We start from the raw sequence: 19,960 nt of genomic DNA, 5'->3' as shown, positions 1-19,960 counted from the left end.
TCTAGGACTACTGCTAAGGTTTTAGCCATTTGAATTTTCTCTTTGATCATGGCCTATTTATGTTTTTTGGCTAGTCTTGGGTTATTTTTCCTCTTCTAATGATTTTGTTAGAGTACTTTATAATTTAAGGATATTAATCTTTTTTTGTATTTGTTGCAAATATTTATCCCATTTACTTATTTTGTTTATCATGTTTTTTCTTCTGTTGCTTAAGAAACTTCTACCCTTCAATGATTATAAAAATACTCTCCTAAATGTTTTCTGGTAAATTATTATTTGAATTTTTTACATTCATAGTTTCAATTAAATTATTATTTGAATTTTTTACATTCATAGCTTTAATTAATTCAGAATTTATTTTTGCTTCATGTATTTTGGGGTTCTTTTGTAAGATACATATATGTTTATAACTGTTATATCTTCTTGGTGGAGTGACTCATCACTATAAAATGTCCCTTTTTATCTCTATTAACATTTTTTGTTTTAAGTCTGTTTTGTCTGATATTGGTATAGCCATTCCAGCTTTCTTTACAGGTACAGTTTGCATGGTACATCTGTTTCATTCTTTTACATTCAACCTAATTCTGTCCTTGAGTCTGAGCTGTGTTTCTTGTGGACATGGTTGGATTATGGGTTTGTTTTTTTTTAATGCATTCTTCCAGTCAACCATGATCTGCCCACTCTATAGTGGCTGTCAGGTTGCTGGCTTTCACCACGATTATGGGCTCTTAGTTTTCAGGGCTGCCATATGACTGGAGTGAGGGCATGGGAAAATGCCACAAAGTTTACTGCTCTTACTGAATTTATCCATTTTTTAAAAACATAAATCCTTCCTGGATTGCTGCAGGTCTTTAGTTAATTTACAAAGTTCTGAAAAAGTTGATTAAGCATTTTGCCACTTTCCTCATTGCTTTCATGAATAGAATTTCCAGAGGTCTGCCATTTTTGCTGAATTTTCCTGGAATTTATTTCTGTATATGGTCTGAAATAGGGATTTAACTTTTTTCCTAAATGGATAAACAGTTTTACAGCACAGTTATTAAGTAAATTACACTTTCCCAATAAGTTAAAATGACATTTTTTATTGTTATTTATTAAGTTTCCTTATATACTTGGATATGTCTCTGGACTTGCTTTTGTTTTATCCAATTTATTAAAAGGAAGTAATTCATTGTCATCTGAACGAAGTATTAGCTATGTGAACTTGAGCAAGTTTCTTCATCTCTCCAAACTTCTGTCTTTTTATCTACAAAATAGTGATAACCTCAGAAGGTTGAAAAGATTAAATTAGAAAATGTCAAGTACTTTGCAAAGACTTGGTACATAGTAAAGTCAAATATTTTAATTTCATATTGATGTTCATAAACACTTTTACTATTTAAAGTTGTGGTGAATTTGCAAAATGACTGTCTTTTATTCTTTAATTGCAGTCTTGGATTATATCAATGGAGTGATAAAGTAGTTCGAAAAGTGGAGAGATTGTGGAATGTTCGAGATAATAAGATCGTTTCTCACACTGTGTATCTTCTAGTAACACCTCGTGTTGTTGTACGTATTAACCCAACTTCTTCACGTTCCTGACCCATCTCCTCTTTTCTTTTCTTATAGTTCTTTCTTTACTAATCATTATTGTTTAAGGATTTAAGACTAGGGGCACCTGGGTAGCTTAGTTAGTTAAATGTCTGACTCTTAGTTTCGGCTCAGGTCATGATCTCAGGATTGTGGGATCAAGCCTCTTGTGAGACTTTGTGCCCAATATGGAGTCTGCTTGAGATTCTCGCTCCTTCTGCCCTTCCCCCCAATTGTGCATGCACACTGTCTCTCTCTCTCTAAAATAAATAAATACATATTAAAAAAAAAAAGAATTTAAGATTAAATTTCAGGACCTATAATAAGAAAGATGATATAAAGGCAATACAGTAAAGCTACAAGCCAAGAGAAATATGAAGAAATGGAAATTTGGCAGTAATTCTCATGGCTCCATTTTAAATCATTGCTTTAAGCCAGTGTTCCTCTACTGTCATACCTCTTAGGATCGCTGGTACTGTTTGTGTAATTGCTGATCCTTTCCTATTATGTCTGTATTAGTCAAGGCTGTCCAGAGAAACAGAACCAACAGAATGTGTTGACTGAGAAAGAGGGGGGAAAATAGAGGGAGGGAGAAAAGGAAATTTATTTTAATGAAATAGCTCCTACCATTATGGAGGTTTGGGGAGCTCAAACTCTGATAGTGTAGGCTGGAAGGCTGAACACTCAGGGAAGAGTTACAGTTTGAGTCCAAAGGCAGTAAGCAGGCAGAATTCCTTCTTGCTTGGACAAAGTCAGTCTTTGTTCTTTTTAAGTCTTCAACTGAATGGATGAGGCCTATCTATATTATGGAAGGTAATCTGCTTTACTTAAAGTAATTTACATGTTAATCTCATCCCAAAACACCCTTACTCAAACATTCAGAATAATGTTTGATCAAATATCTGGGCACTGTGGCCTAGCCAAGTTGACATGTAAAATTAACCATCCCACTTTTATTTTTAAAATAAACTCTACCCCCAACATGGGGCTCAAACTCATGCCCTCAGGATCAAGAGTCACATGCTCTACTGATTGAGCCAGCCAACACCCCTGCCTTTGGAACTTTTGCATTGCTCTTGGGATATTTCTCATCACTGGAAATTTCTAACCAAAGGAGAGAAAAAAACCAAGTGAGCAAAATTATATTCTAATGAAGAATTTATTTTTGTTTCAAAGACTGTATCTATACTAAGAGCAGTTTATACCTTCATTAAAAATGTTGTTGATACAATAGTTACAGTAGCAATCATGTTAGTCTGTAGCCTTTTTGAAATGTCACTTAAAGCCCAAATCTTCAAATAGAGGAAGAAAATATTAAGAGAAATAATAATTTACTAGCAAAGAAGAGTGTAATAGTACCAAAATATTTTACTTAATTATAGTAAAAACCATATTTTTACAAGATGTTCTCACTTCTCACCAAAGTAGTTCTTTAACGGCTACTTTATTGTATTTAGATTAGGTTAGATAAAGAATCTGCTGTTATCATACTTCTGTAGGGTTTATTTAATTTTTTCTGAATCTCAGGATGAAGCACGAAAACATTTTAACTGTCCAATTCTGGAGGGAATGGAACTCGAAAATCAAGGCGGTATGGGCACTGAGCTCAATCATTGGGAAAAGCGGTTATTAGAGGTCAGTTTATTTTTACATTTTACTAGAGGGGCACCTGGGTGGCTCAGTGGGTTAAGCCTCTGCCTTTGGCTCAGGTCATGATCTCAGGGTCCTGGGATCGAGCCCCGAATCAAGCTGTCTGCTTGCAGGGAGCCTACTTCCTCCTCTGTGTCTGCCTGCCTCTCTGCCTACTTGTGATCTCTCTCTGTCAAGTAAATAAATAAAATATTTTTTAAAAATTTTACAAGACGGGGCGCCTGGGTGGCTCGGTGGGTTAAAGCCTCTGCCTTCGGCTCAGGTCATGATCCCAGGGTCCTGGGATCGAGCCCCGCATCGGACTCTCTGCTCAGCAGGGAGCCTGCTTCTCTCTCTCTCTCTCTCTCTCTCTGCCTGCCTCTCTGCCTACTTGTGATCTCTGTCTAATAAATAAATAAATCTTTAAAAAAAAAAAAATTTTACAAGACAAATTTTTTCTTTAATAAAAATAATTCTCAGGACGCCTGGGTGGTTGAGTCGTTTAAGTATCTGCCTTCTGCTCGGGTCATGATCCTAGTGTCCTAGGATCGAGTCCTGCATGGTGCTCCTTGCACAGCAGGGAGTCTGCTTCTCCCTCTGCCTGCCACTCCCCATGCTTGTACTCTTTCTTGCTTTCTCTCTGGTAAATAAATAAATAAAATCCTTAAAAAACACACACACACAGGGCGCCTGGGTGGCTCAGTGGGTTAAAAGCCTCTGCCTTCGGCTCGGGTCGTGGTCCCAGAGTCCTGGGATCGAGCCCCGCGTCGGGCTCTCTGCTCGGCGGGGAGCCTGCTTCCTCCCTTCTCACTCTCTCTGCCTGCCTCTCTGCCTACTTGTGATCTGTCAGGGAAATAAATAAAATCTTTGAGAAAACACACACACACACACACACACACACACACACACACACACACAAAATCACTTTAAAAATAAATAAATAAATGAAAGTAATTCTTATTCAGCTTATTTCAAACAGTATAATGGGTTATGAAGTAAAATTATTTTTCTCTTCTTTTTTCTGTTTGGTTCCCCCCTGCCCCTTAACAAGCAGTTTCTTATTAATAAGTTCAGGTCAATAAGTTCAATAATGAACTAGACTGAATCTTAACTGTCCTTCCTGATTATTGTTTGTTAGTTAACTCCTTGTCTCTTTTTAAAACTCGAATGTTTGATAGGCAGCCACTAAATAAGTCCTCCTCTTCTTTTCCACTCACTTCCCTTGCTTTTCCATAAGGTAGACCCTATGTAAACTTAAAAACCTATGGTGACTTAAAGTTCCTTTTCCCCTTAGTGTTCCAGATCTACTTTAAGATGTAATCACTATTTAAATTTTGTGTATATCCTTCCAGAAATGTTATATAAATGTAGAGATATACACACCAACACACAGTTTGTTTTTTTAATGGAGTCATACATTTGTGCAACTCTTTTCCACTTAATGATGTATCTTGACATCTTTCCAAGCAGTACAGGGCTCCTCCTATAATGCAATGTATGCTTTCCTAAAAAAACTCTTTCTTCAAAATTAAACACTAAAAAAAAACAAGACTCATGGAAAAAACAAATAACATACCACTAAGAAAAGCAGTAAGTCATAATAAAAGTACTAGCTCAGTTTTAAACATATTTCCAATAAATAAGCTCCTGTATTTACTATAGTATTTCTTTACCTTAGACAACAACAAAAAGCCATGGTAGTTGTAAGGAAGGCTATAAATTGAATAATGGGGGCAAGACTAACATGTACAAAATTAGAGGGAGCCATGCAATAACCACTTTTAAAACAGAGCCTCTGGTCATATTGAACCAAGTGGAAGAACATGGAGTGAATGGGTCATGCACAGTACCAGCATTCCTCAGTTGGCTGTGTTTAGCTGTCTTAGTGTACTTTATATTTAACTGCTATTGCTTTGTTTCACAAAATATTAAAATCCAGGGAAAAGTCATTATAAACCAACATGATTTAACAATTACATAGTATTATATGAAATGTAACAATAGACCTGTGTTAATGAACAACAATGTTTTAAATAATTTAATTTTATTTCTAAGATTTTAAGTAATCTCTACACCCAATATGAGGCTTGAACTTAAAACTGTGAGATCAAGAGTTGCACACTCTTCCGACTGAGCCAACCAGGCACCCCTACATTTTTTATTTTAAAAATGTTGTGATGGGGCATCTGGGTGACTCGGTTAAGCATCTTTCTTCAGCTCCAGTCATGATCCCAGGGTTGTGGGATTGAGTCCCACGTTGGGCTCTCTGCTTGGTGAGGAGTCTGCTTCTCCCTCTGCCTGCTGCTCCCCTTGCTTGTGCTCACTCTCTTTCGTACTTTCTCTCAAATAAATAAAATCTTAAAAAAAATTTAAAATGTTGTGGTGAGCAGTTTATTTATATCTGTGATACCTTTCAGGAGTGGCATTCCAGTGGGTATTCTTAGGTTCAACTAAAGAAGCATTCAGGTGGGGCCCCTGGGTGGCTCAGTGGGTTAAAGCCTCTGCCTTCAGCTCAGGTCATGATCCCAGGGTGCTGGGATCGAGCCCATTGCCAGGCTCTCTGCTCAGCAGGGAGACTGCCTCCATTCCTCTCTCTCTACCTGCCTCTCTGCCTACTTGTGATCTCTGTCAAATAAATAAAATCTTAAAAAAGAAAAGAAAAACGAAGAAGCAGCAGCATTTAAGTTCATAAGACCTAACAGGCAACATTGAAGAAAGATTCACTTAGAAGGATACAGGAAAGAATGTGCAGCATGGGAGCATGACAGAAGTCAGGCATTTCTCTTGTGCTCCACACAGCAGACAAGGGACTGTCATCCATGCCTCTCCCTCACCCCACTTCAGCTCAAATACAGGAGCCTAAGGCCATAACAGAGGGATGTAAGAACCAGCCTGGCTTAGAAGTACTATGTCCCAAATAAGAATTAATATATGTTTGTTTGTTTGTTTGTTTGTTTGTTTGTTTTTAACAGTTCCATAGACATAACTTCCAGATCTCTGTAAGGGACATCCCCATAAGAGTCAGTGCACATGGGGAAGTTCCAAACTGTGGCTTACAAAAGAGTGAAATTAATGCTTGTGCTGACTATTCTTATCAGGTGACCACAAATCAATAGATAGAAACTTATGGAAGACACATTATATTCATTTCTCCCATGGGAATTTAATTTTTTTAATTTCATATTTCCCAAGTGATTCCCATTAGAAAACCATAGATTAGTCACACATGAAAATTTATTCACTCTGCAGTAGAGACTTGACAGTATTAATTTCATTAATAGCTGCCTTTCTCTGAAATCAACTTTGTGTCTTTGAGCTAATTTTTTTTTAAGATTTTATTTATTTATTTAAGAGAAAGAGAGAGAGAGCAAGAGAGTACGAGTGGGGGGCCAGGAGAGGGAGAAGCATGCCCCTGCTGAGCTGGGAGCCTGACTTGGGGCTTGATCCAGGATCCTAGAATCATGACTGGAGCCAAAGGCAGACACTTAACCACTGAGCCACCCAGGTGCCCCCATGAACTACTTTTTTTTTTTTTTTTTTTTAAATTATTTATTTATTTATTTGACAGAGAAAGAGATCACAAGTAGGCATAGAAGCAGGCAGAGAGAGAGGAAGAAGCAGGCTCCCTGCTGAGCAGAGAGCCCGATGCGGGACTCGATCCCAGGACCCTGGGATCATGACCTGAGCCGAAGGCAAAGGTTTTAACCCACTGAGCCACCCGGGCACCCCTGAACTACTTCTTTTAATGATCTTAAAGTACTTGAGGTGACTACCCAGCATTCAGCATAAGGGTTTGAAGAATACTCAGAGCTGTTGTAGGAATTTTAGGATGTAAATAAAAACATTGAGTAGATAGTAGACCTTGATGACATTTTAGGTCCCTCATAGAACTCCTTTGATCCTATGATTCTGTGATACTTGCTTTGCATGTTAATGTATATTTCTGTGATCATAAGATTGAGGGTTATAAAAGCATTTTTTAAAAAATTCAGACAAATAACCATCCCTTCCAATATTTTATGGGCATCTGTCTCAACCACTCATTTTACTTTGTCTAGATTGTGTAATATTTTTACAGTATTTCTGTTTGCTTATATTTATCTTCATTTTCCTCAGAGTTCTAAATGGTGGTTGTCTGCCATTTTAGGAAACTGTACACAATGTAGATATTTAAGGCAGAAAGCAAATCTTTCTTTAAGCTTCATTGTTATTTTAAAGAAGGTTTATATATTTCACTAGTTTAAGTGACTAAGTCAGCCTCTCACACTTGAGACATTTTACATATACATCAAAATAATGGAAATTATTGGGAGTTTTAGGAGGTCTAGTCTTCTAATTTAAAATCTGTTGATTTTCAGAATGAAGCAATGACTGGTTCTCACACCCAGAACCGAGTCTTCTCTCGAATCACTCTGGCATTAATGGAAGACACTGGGTAAGACAGCTATGAGAATATTACATGCATTGTTTATTAAAATGAAATGAATATTAAATTTAATGTTAAGATGAAATGAATATTAGCTTAAGAAAATACATTTTACGCTGAAGTAAAATATTTGAATTTTGTGCAGTTAGCTATCTTAACTTATACCAACTCCATTCATTCATTCAATAAATCCTTAAGTCCCTTAGGTGTAGTAATGAATAGATCAAAATTCCAGGCATTGTAAGATTTATCTTATAATGAGTAGAGGCCATGCTAATATAAAGGAAAGACTAAAGGTTTTAACGTTGTAAGTGAAACTGATGATGTGTAGATTGCTGATTATTAAAGCAGTAGAACTTTCTGGTAAAGCAGTAGAATACTGTTTTTAAATTACTCCAATGGGAGTCTTTTTCTTTGTGGGCTCCTGAGTCCTTTTGACAAGACTCACTAGTTTTTGATAGCTTCCTTCTTTCGTTTTTTTGGTATAATAGGATGTGTCAGGCTGATGGGCAAACATCCTGTCCTAGATCTGGGCATCAGCCAGTCTTCCAAGAATCACTGGTTCTATTTAGTGGAGAATAGATTTTAGAAACCACAACCTGCGGGCGTCTGGGTGGCTCACTTGATGACGTGTCAGACTCTTAATCTCAGCTCAGGTCTTGATCTCAGGGTCATGAGTTCAAGTCCCCTGTTTGGCTCTACGCTGAGCATGGAGCCTACCTAAAAATGAAACAAAACAAAAAAACCACCACCTAGGCACCATGTTCATTCCTACTAGGTTACCATTGCTTCTCATAGTTTTTAGTGGACCAAGTTGGGAAATCCATATTTTTTTTTTAAAGATTTTATGTATTTATTTATTTGTCAGAGAGAGAGAGAGAGAGAGAGAGAGAGAGAAAGCACAAGCAGGCAGAGGCAGAGAGAGAAGCAGGTTCCCCGCTGAGCAAGGAGCCCCACATGGGATTCAATCCCAGGATCCTGGGATCACGACCCGAGCCGAAGGCAGCGGCTCAACCGACTGAGCCACCCAGGCGCCCCGGGAAATCCATATTTTTGAAAAGAAAGAAGAAAACTCTGGATTTCTTTTAGTATCATTATAACTCTTTCCCACTTATTCTTGGGCAAGTAATGGCCAGCAAAAGTGGTCTTGCTGCTCTGTTTAACAACCTATTTATAGCCCTTTTATAACCAATGCTAGTTTCTTTAAGATACCAGTAGGTTATAGAAACACTGGAGTGTGTGAGTCACTAGTAAAATCATGGCACTGGCGATTTTTATGGCATTTTTCCTTTTCCTGGGGCAGCACAATGGTAATATAGCCAATATTTAGATAGCCATATATTTAGATGTTTCTAAATATATGGCAATATTTTAAAGTTAAAGACATGGAAATTAACTTCCCTAAATCCATAAGACTTAAATATAGGTTAACTAAGTTGTTTCTCTCAGTAAAAACATTATTATTTATCAATCCAGAAACCTAAAAATCATTCTTGACAACTCCCTCTTCCCACCTCTTACATCCAATCAATCAAAAGTCTTCCGTGATTTTTAGCTCTTTAATATCCCTGAAATCTGTCTGCTTTTTTGGTCACCACTGCCTTTATCAAGGCCACCATTATCTTTTGCCTGGATTACCATAGTAGTTTTTTTGTATCTATCTCACTACATTTTAAATGGTCCTTTCTATTGCCCAAAGGCGCTTCACAAATATTCTTTAGAAGTTTTTTCTTAATAACATCTCACACAGTAAGAAAGATGACCAAAGTGTACACACACGTACATACACACACACACACACACACACACACACACACACACACACATATAATGGTTAAGAGCAAAGACATTGATAGGGGTACCAAGAGCATTCAGTGATGAAAGAATATTTTTTTCCACAAATGGTGCTGGGATAACTGGTTATCCACATGCAAAAGAATAAACCCTACTATGTATGATAGACAGAGATTACCTCAAAATGGATTGAAGACTTAAATATAAGACCTAAAACTATGAAACTCTTAGAATCAAAGAGTCCAAGATGGTAGAGGAGTAGGAGACCTTAGTTTTGATCCAGGAGTTCAGCTAGATAGCTATTAAGTAATTCTGAACACCTATGAAATCAAGTGGAGATCTAAGAAAAGAATTGCTGCAGTTCTACAAACAGAAAAGTGACCACTTTCTGCAAGAATGACAAGACAGAAAAACTCACCTCAAAAGAAGAACAAGAGGCAGTACTGATGGCCAGGGACCTAATCAGTATGGACATAAGTATGATTGTAAAACTAGTGTTCTGAGTAACAATTGTAAGTAAAGATACTAGCTGAGATTGAAAAAAGCATAGAAGACACTAGAGAATTTCTTCTGGAGAAATGATAGAACTAAAATCTAACCAAGTTGAAATTAAAAAGGCTATTAATGAGAAGCAGTTAAAAAATGGAGGCTCTGGGACATCTGGGTAGCCCAGTCGGTTAGGTGTCTGCCTTCGGCTCAAGTCGTGATCCCAGGGTCCTGGGACTGAATTCCACATCGGGCTCCATTCTCTGCCTGCCTGCCATGCCTCCTGCTTGTGTGTTCTCTCTCTCTGATAATCAATCAATCGATCGATCAATCTATTTTAAAATGGAGGCTCTAACTGCTAGGATAAATGAGGCAAGAGCGAGGATTTAGTGATATAGAAGACCAAATGATGGAGAATAAAGAAGCTGAGGAAAAGAGAGATAAACAACTACTGGATCACAAGGGGGAGAATTTCAGAGAGAAGTGATACCATAAAGTGAAACAGTATTAGAATAACTGGGATCCCAGAAGAAGAGGAAAGTGGGAGCAGAAGGTATATTGGAGCAAATTATAGCAGAGAACTTTCCTAGTCTGGGGAAGGAAACAGGCATTCAATCCAGGAGGCACAGAGAACCCTCCTCAAAATCAGTAAAAATAGGATCACACCTCAATATATAATACTGAAACTTGCAAATCTCAGAGAAAAGGGAATATCCTGAAAGCAGCTCAAGATAAGAAGTCCATAACCTGCAAGGGTGGACACAGTAGACTGGCAGAAGACCTATCTACAGAGACCTGAGAGGCCAGGATAGACTGGCATGGTATATTCAGGGTGCTAAATGAGAAAAATATGCAGCCAAGGATACTTTATCCAGCAAGGCTGTGATTCAGAATAGAAGGAGAGATAAAAAGCTTCCAGGACAAACAGAAACTAAAAGAATTTGCAATCTCCAAACCAGCTCTATAAGAAATATTGAAAGGGGTTCTCTAAGCAAAGAGAGAGCCCAAAAGTAACATAGACCAGAAAGGAACAAAGACAATATACAGTAACAGTCTCTTATAGGTAATACAGTGGCACTAAATTCATATCTTTCAGTAGTTACCCTGAATGTAAATGGGCTAAATGCCCCAATCAAAAGACACAGGGTATCAGATTGGATAAAAAAGCGAGACCCATCAATATGCTGTCTGCAAGAGACTCATTTTGGACCCAAAGACACCTCCAGATTGCAAGTGAGAGGGATAAAAATCATTTATCATGCTATTGGACAGCAAAAGAAAGCTAGGGTAGCAATCCTTATATCAGAGAAATTAGATTTTAAACTGAAAACTGTAATAAGAGATGAGGAAGGAAACTATTACCACAATTGAAGGGTCTGTCCAACAGGAAGATGTAACAATTACAAATATTTATGCCCCTAACATGGGAGCAGCCAAATATATAAACCAATTTATAGCAAAATTAAAGAAACACATTGATACTAATAAATAATAGTAGGGGACTCTAACATCCCACTCACTGCAATGAACAGATCATCTAAGCTGAAGGTTAACAAGGAAACAAGGGCTTTGAATGACACACTGGACCACATGGACACTGGACAGATATATTCAGAGCATTCCATCCTAATGTGATAGAATATACATTCTTCTTGAGTGTACATGGAACATTCTCCAGAATAGATCACATACTGGGTCACAGATCAGGTCTCAGCCAGAACCAAAAGACTGGGATCGTTCCCTGCATATTTTCAGACCACATTCCTTTGAAACTTGAACTGAAATCATAAGAGGAAATTTGGAAAGAACTCAAATACATGGAGGCTAAAGAGCATCCTACTGAAAAATGACTGGATCACAAAGAACAAATAATCCAACCAAGAAATGGGAAGAAAGGGGGGCTCCTGGCTGGCTCAGTGGGTTAAAGCCTCTGCCTTCAGCTCAGGCCATGATCCTAGGGTCCTGGGATCCAGCCCCGTGTCAGGCTCTCTGCTCAGCAGGGAACCTGCTTCCCTTCCTCTCTCTCTCCCTGCCTCTCTGCCTAATTGTGATCTCTCTCTGTCAAATAAATAAAATATTAAAAAAAAAAAAAAAAGAAATGGGAAGAAAGGGGAACTCTCCTACACTGTTGGTGGGAATGCAAGCTGGTGCAGTGACTCTGGAAAACAGTATGGAGGTTGCTCAAAAAGTTGAAAATAGAGCTACCTTACGACCCAGCAATCGCACTACTGGGTATTTACCCCAAAGATACAAATGTAGTGACCCGAAGGGGTACCTGCAGCACAATATTTATTACAGCAATGTCCACAATAGCCAAACTATGGAAGGATCCCAGCTAGCCATCTCTGGGTGAATAAATAAAGAACATGTGGTATATATATATAGTGGAGTATTATGCAGCTATCAAAAAAATGAAATCTTGCCATTTTTAATGACATGGATGGAACTAGAGGGTATTATGCTAAAGAAAATAAATCAATTTGAGAAAGACAATTATCATATGATCTCACTCATGTGGAATTTAAGAAACAAAACAAGATCATAGGGGAAGAGAGGAAAAAAGGAAACAAGACAAAACCAGAGAGGGAAACAAACCATAAGAGATTCTTAAGCATAGGAAACAAAGTGAGGGTTGCTCAAGTGGAATAGGGTGGGAGAATGGGGTAACTGCGTGATGAAGCTTAAGGAGGGTATATGATGTAATGAGCACTGGGTATTCTATAAGACTGATGAATCACTGAACTCTACCTCTGAAACTAATAATATGCTATATGTTAATTGAATTTAAATTAGGAAACTCTTAGAATCCTAGGTATTGATCTTCATGATATTGGGGTAAGCAGTAATTTTTTAAAAGACCTTATTTAGGTATTTGAGAGAGAGAGAGCTCAAGCAGAGGGAGCGACAGAGAGAGAGGGAGAAGCAGACCCCCACTGAGTTGGGAGCCTGATGCAGGGCTTTGATCCCAGGATGGTGGGATCATGACCTGAGCCAAAGGCAGGTGCTTAACTGTCTGAGTTACCCAGGTGTCCCAGCAGTGATTTCTTAAATATGATAACAGAAGCATAAGCAACCAAAGAAATATTAGATAGATTAGACTTCATCAAAATTTAAAACTTTTGTGCTTCAAAGGGTACTATCAAAAAAGGGAAAAGGCAACTCACAAAATGTGGAAAATATTTGCAAATAATCTATCTGATAAATATCTAGTACCCAGAAAATATAAAGAATTCTTATAACTCAATGATAAAAAGGCAACCTGATTTAAGAATATGTGAAGGATTGGGGCGCCTGGGTGGCTCAGTGGGTTAAAGCCTCTGCCTTCGGCTCAGGTCATGATCCCAGTGTCCTGGGATCGAGCCCCGCATCGGGCTCTCTGCTCAGTGGGGAGCCTGCTTCCACCTCTCTCTCTCTGCCTGCCTCTTGGCCTACTTGTGATCTCTGTCAAATAAATAAAAAAAATTAAAAAAAAAAAAAGAAAGAATATGTGAAGGATTTGAATAGATATTTCTCTAAAAAAGATACAGAAATGGCCAGTAAGCACATGAAGTTATTCTCGGCATCATTAGTCCTTAGGGAAATGCAAATCAAAATTACAATGAGATACTATTTCACACCTACTAGGATGACTATAATAAAAAAGACCATAGCAAATGCTGATGAGGATGTGGGAAAATTGGAACTCATATACTGCTAAGAGGAATGTAAAATGATCCAGCCACTTTAGAAAACAGATTGATAGTTCCTCAAAAAGTTAAGGAGATTTACCATATGATCTAGCAATTTTACTCCCAGTTATCGGTCTAAAAGAACTGAAAACATGTCCACACAAAAACCCAGACATGAATATTCACAGCAACTTTACTTATAATCAAAAAGTAGAAAAGCCTTGGGGCGCCTGGGTGGCTCAGTGGGTTAAAGCCTCTGCCTTCGGCTCAGGTCATGATTTCAGGGTCCTGGGATCGAGCCCCGCATCGGGCTCTCTGCTCAACAGGGAGCCTGCTTCCTCCTCTCTCTGCCTGCCTCTCTGCCTACTTGTGATCTCTCTCTGTCAAATAAATAAATAAAATCTTTTTTTTTTCTTTTTTTTTTTTTAATTTGACAGACAGAGATCACAAGTAGGCAGAGAGGCAGACAGAGGGAGAGGGAGAGGAAGCAGGCTCCCTGCTGAGCAGAGAGCCCGATGCGGGACTCGATCCCAGGACCCTGGGATCATGACCTGAGCTGAAGGCAGAGGCTTTAACCCACTGAGCCACCCAGGCACCCCAATAAATAAAATTAAAAAAAAAAAAAAGTAGAAAAGCCTTAATGTTCATCAACTGATGAATGGATAAACAAAATGTGGTATATACATACGATGAAATATTATTCAGCCATAAAAGGGATGAAGTCAAGAGAATGAAGAGACATGTTAGAGACAGGGAGAAGATATTTGTAAAAGGCACATCTGATAAAGGACTATTACCCAAATATATAAAAAAAACAACAACAACTTAAAATTCAAGGTACTCCTGAGTGGCTTGGTTGATTGAGATCTGCCTTCAGCTCAGGTCATGATCCCAGAGTCCTGGGATCATCCCCACATCAGGCTTCTTGCTCAGCAGGGAGCTTGCTTCTCTCTCTACCTGCGTTTTCCCTGCTCCTGCTCTCCCTCTCTCTTGCTCTCTGACAAACTCTTAAAAAAAAAAAGTCTTAAAATTCAACAATAAGAAAATGAACAACCCAATTAAAAACAAGCAAAAGATCTATACAGACCCTTCACCAAAAAAGGTATATAGATAAGCATATGAAGAAATGCTCCGTGTTTTATTTTTTTTTTTTTTTTTTTTTTTTTAAAGATTTTATTTATTTATCAGAGAGAGAGAGGAAGAGAGAGCGAGCACAGGCATACAGAATGGCAGGCAGAGGCAGAGGGAGAAGCAGTCTCCCTGCCGAGCAAGGAGCCCGATGTGGGACTCGATCCCAGGACTCTGGGATCATGACCTGAGCCGGAGGCAGCTGCTTAACCAACTGAGCCACCCAGGCGTCCCTCCGTGTTTTATTTAATAACAAAAACATCTTGTCAGTAATTTTAACATCATTACAAAAGGAGTTTGTAGGGCGCCTGGATGGCTCAGTTGGTTAAGCATCTGCCCTCAGCTCAGGACATGATCCCACAGTCCTAGGATTGAGTCCCACATCAGGCTCTCTGCTTAGCAGGGGGCCTGCTTCCCCCAACCCTTCTTCTGCTCCTCCCCCTGGTTGTACTCTCTCTGTCAAATAAATAAATAAATAAAATCTTAAAATAAGAACTTGTAATTACTCTGTAAGTTTTTGATGTTTACTGTATTTTGATTTCCTTAATAAACCGTTTCTTTTCATCTTATTAAGAAAAAGGGAAAGGAAGGAAGAAATAAAAGGGGAAGAGAAGGAGATTGGAAGGAAGGAAAAAAAAGAAAGAAGCATCAACAACAGGATTCTTCCGACTTCTGGATTTCAAAACTATAATTTGGAGTGATAGCAACTATAGGAAAGAAATAGAATATATGTGGACTCTTTTTTGAATTTTTTTGTTTTTTCTTAAGTTTTTTTTTTTTTTATTTATTTATTTATTTATTTGACAGAGAGAGAGACAGCAAGAGAGGGAACACAAGCCAGGGGAGAGGGAGAGGGAGAAGGAGAAGCAGGCTTTCCGCTGATCAGGGAGCCTGATACTGGGCGTGATCCCAAGATAAGGGGTTCAATCCCAGGACCCCGGAATCATAACATGAGCTGAAGACAGATGCCCAACAATTGAGCCACCTAGGCGCCCCTGTTTGTGAACTTCTAAGTTTAAAATTTAATGTGGTTTAGATATGTACATTAATCCATTTCTTGAAAAGACCATTATCCATTAATTATGGCCCAACCATGAGTTAGCTGTACTATACTTAAGACCAGTACTCTGTGAACATGACTGGTAATCAGAGTTCTATCCTAGGATGCTATCTGGTGGCAACAGAAAAGTAGATTTTTGCCATTAAGAAGGCACCTAATCCTATATCAGGGAAGATGGCAATCGTATTAAAGAAAAAGCAGAGGAAAAAAGGGTCATCAGGGAAATGCAAATTAAAATAACAACGAAATACTACTACACACCTGTTAGAATGGCCAAAATCTGGAACACGGACAACACCAAATGCTGCCAGAGACATGGAGCAACAGGAACTCTCACTCATTGTTGGTAGGAATGCAAAATGGTATAGCCACTTTAGTATCTCTCTCTCTTTTTTCTTTTTTAGGATTTACTTATTTATTTTAGAGAGAGAGCACAAGCAGGAGGGGCAGAGGGATAGGGAGAGAGAATCTGAAACAGACTCCACAATGAGCGCAGAGCCTGACACAGGGCTTGATCTCTTGACCCTGAGATCACAAGTAATTATTAGTGATTACTATGGGGACATAGTTTTTTGAGGGGTGTTGTAAATGTTCTGAGATTAGATATAGGTTTGCCTTAGAGAAATGCCATGTTTGGTTCCAGACCATTCAACTAACTAAAGCAAATCAAATGAATTTTTTGGTTTGTTTCCCAGTACATATAAATATACAGTAGTCTATTAAGTGTGCAATAGCATTATATCTAAAAAAACAACGTACATACCTTTTTATTTTTCTAAAGTGATCTCTGCACCCAATGTGGGGCTTGAACTCATGACCCTGAGATAAAGAATTGCATGCTGTACTGACTGAGCCACCCAGGTACCCCATATTTTTAAAATATGGCATGTACATTGTGGGGTGCCTGTCTGGTTCAGTCAGTTGATTGCTGCTAGCTAATGAGGGCAGTGGGCGGTAAAGGTTGGGGTGGTTGTGACAATTTCTTAAGAGAAGACAATGAAGTTCATCACACTGTTGGACTCTTCCTTTAATGAATAACTTCTCTATAGCATGGGATGCTGTTTGGTAGCATTTTACCCACAGTAGAATTCTTTCAGACCACTCAAACTTTCTTCATTATTAGCAATAAGGCTGTTTACTTTCTTTATTATTCATGTATTCATTGTAATATCACTTTTCATTTCCTTCAAGAACTTTTCCTTTGTATTCACAGCTTATCTAATTGGCGCAAGAGGCCTAGCTTTTGGCCTCTCTCAGCTTTTGACATGCCTTCCTCATTAAGCTAAATCATATCTAGCTTTTGATTTAGTGAGAAACATGTGATTCTACCTTTCTTTTTTTTTTTTTTAAAGAGTTTATTTATTTGACAGAGAGATCACAAGCAGGCAGAAAGGCAGGCAGAGGGAGAGGGGGAAGCAGGGTCCCTGCTGAGCAGAGAACCCGATGCGGGGCTCGATCCCAGAACCCTGGGATCATGACCTGGGCCGAAGGCAGAGGCTTAACCCACTGAGCCACCCAGGCACCCCTGCCTCTCTGCCTACTTGTGATCTCTCTCTGTGTGTCAAGCAAATAAATACAATCTTTAAAAAAAAAAAAAAAAAGTTTATTTATTTGACAGAGATCACAAATAGGCAGAGAGGCAGGCAGAGCAGGGGTGGGGTCGGGGGTGTCGGTGCTGGGGAGGATCAGGCTCCCTGCTGAGCAGAGAGCCTGCTGCAGGGCTTGATCCCAGGACCCTGGGATCATGACCTGAGCGAAAGACCGAGGCTTTAACCCACTGAGCCACCCAGGCGCCCATGATTCTTCCTTTCACTTGAACACTTGGAAGGCCACATTAGGTTATTTTCTTTTTTTAAGATTTATTTGCTTATTTGAGAGAGAGAAGAGCATGAGTGGGAAGAGGAGTAGAAGGAGAGGGAGAAGGACACTCTGCGCTGAGTCCAGAGTCTGATATGGGGCTTGATCCCAGACACTGAGGTCATGACCTGAGCCAAAATCAAAAGTTGGATGCTTAACAACTGAGCCACCCAGGCAGCCCACCATAGGGTATTAACTGGCATAATTTCAATATTGTTGTGTCTCAGGGAATAGAGAGGCCTGAGGAAAGGGAGAGAGACTGGGAACAGTCAGTGCAGGAGTCAGATACACACATTTATTGTCGTATAGGTGTGGTTCCTGGTGCCCCAAGACCATTACAACAGTAACACGAGAGATCACTGGTCACAGATTACCATTACAAATATAATAATCATGAAAAAGTTCAAAATATTGTGAAAGTTACCAATGTGTGATACAAAGACAGGAAGTTAGCCAATGCTGTCAGAAAAATGGTGCCAGTAGACTTGCTTGGCACAAGGTTGCCACAAACCTTCAATTTGTAACAATAAAAAGACAGTATCTGCAAAATGTTATAAAGTGGAATGCAAGAAAATGAGATATGCCTGTAATGGTAGTGGTTGTACTACCTGTGAATATACTAAAAACATTGAATTATATACATTATAAGGGTGAATTTTATAAGATATGAATTGTATCCCAATTTTTTATAAAGAACGTTGACATTGAAACCAGAACCCTAGATTCAAGTCCCGTCTTTGCTACTTACTTGCTTTCCCTCAGTTCTCTCATCTGTAAAATAAGGGTAAAATGTGATACCTACCTCAGTGTTTTATGAGTTAATACATGTAAAGTCCTTTGGCCCATGTAGGTGCCAACTCAGGTATTAGCTATTGTATACAAAACTGAACCAAAGTTCATGGAAATATATTTACCCTACTACCAACAATGCAGTTCTTTTTTTTCCTATTTTATTGATTTTTAGAAGAATGAGAAATAAATATTAAGATACAATAAATTGATTTCACAACCCTCTAATGCCCCTAAGAAACTGTTTCCAGTGCTTCCCCTGCTCCCTCAGCTAACTCGAGCTCATCCTTTGGGTTTAGCTTAAAACTGCTTCCTCAGATCTTTCCTAATTCCCCAGACTAGTGTAGATTTTCCTATTAATGTGCTGCTATTACCAGTTTATACTTAATCTCTGTAGCATTCATCCCAGTTGTAATTTTTTTTAAAACCTCTGTCGGGTATTCCCCACTAGATTATAATCTTCATGAAGGGAGGAGTTGTGTCTGTTTATTCACTGGTAGAGCCTTATCATTAAACAAAGGGCCTACCATAGAAGAAGTGCTTAATAACTGTTAACTCATAGCATAGGAAGAGCTGCAAAGAAGGTATCGGGAGGGTTTCAAGAAATGTAGGTGGAGTACTTAGCTGGTGATTGAGTGCTGATACTATGCTCTGTACTCAACCTATATTAGATATGTTAATTCCCAAGGAAATCTTATTACTTTACATTTTATCCATAGGGAGAAGGAGTGGCTAACCTAGGCACTGCTAAAATGACTGCTAGTGTGCAATACTGAGGGCATCTGTTACTATCTGGACAACTTGACCTACATTAACTGATTAACATAAGTCACGTTATAGCTGCAGAGGCTGCTGGCATTTTGGTTATTGGAATGCTGAGATTCATGTCTTTAGTGTCTCTCTCAGTTTCTCCCTCTCTCTCTCCATCTCAGTTTCTCCCTCCGCCCCCACCATGTGCTCTCTCTCGTTCAAATAAATAAATAAAATCTTTTTTTTAAGATTTTTAAAATTTATTTGACAGAGAAAGAGAGATTACAAGCAGGCAGAGAGAGGAGGAAGCAGGCTCCCTGATGAGCAGAGAGCCCGATGCAGGGCTCGATCCCAGGACCCTGAAGATCATGACCTGAGCTGAAGGCAGCGGCTTAATCCACTGAGCCACCCAGCCACCCCTAAATAAATAAAATTAAAATTTAAAAAGGAGAATGTTTTGAAGATGCTCCTTTTTTTATTTTTATTTTGTGGGAAGGTAGCTGGAATGGAGAGAAAAATTCTTGTCATTCCCTTGGCCTTTGAGCCTTTGTTTTTATGTACTGTTTTGGTAATGCTAAAGGGACAGATATAATATGAAAAGTTTAGAAACTGGGGCACATGGGTGGCTCAGTCAATTAAGCATCAACTCTTGGTTTCAGTTCAGGTCATGATCTCTGGGGCATGAGATTGAGCCCCACATCAGGCTCATACCAAGACTGCTTGAGATTCTTCTCCCCTCCTCTCCCTCACCCTCTGCTCCAACCTCTAGCATGAATGTGTACACTCTCACTGTCTCTCAAACAA

At 38.9% G+C, this 19,960-nt stretch overlaps 1 protein-coding gene across 1 annotated transcript in view; it reads left to right on the top strand.

Annotated features, from left to right (window-relative positions):
* Positions 1-19,960, top strand: part of LOC111155098 (leishmanolysin like peptidase) — an 83,233-nt gene that overhangs the window by 28,219 nt on the left and 35,054 nt on the right. The window contains exons 9-11 of the mRNA XM_022515152.1: positions 1,431-1,548; positions 3,097-3,204; positions 7,557-7,633. Coding sequence (XP_022370860.1) covers positions 1,431-1,548; positions 3,097-3,204; positions 7,557-7,633 — 303 coding nt within the window. The remainder of the gene's footprint in view (positions 1-1,430; positions 1,549-3,096; positions 3,205-7,556; positions 7,634-19,960) is intronic.

Source organism: Enhydra lutris, unplaced genomic scaffold (assembly GCF_002288905.1).
Source record: "Enhydra lutris kenyoni isolate GAN:26980312 unplaced genomic scaffold, ASM228890v2 scaffoldscaffold39, whole genome shotgun sequence".
NCBI classification, from domain to species: Eukaryota; Metazoa; Chordata; class Mammalia; order Carnivora; family Mustelidae; genus Enhydra; species Enhydra lutris.
The sequence above is the reverse complement of the archived record's forward strand: the minus strand, read 5'-3'. Positions and strand labels throughout refer to the sequence as shown.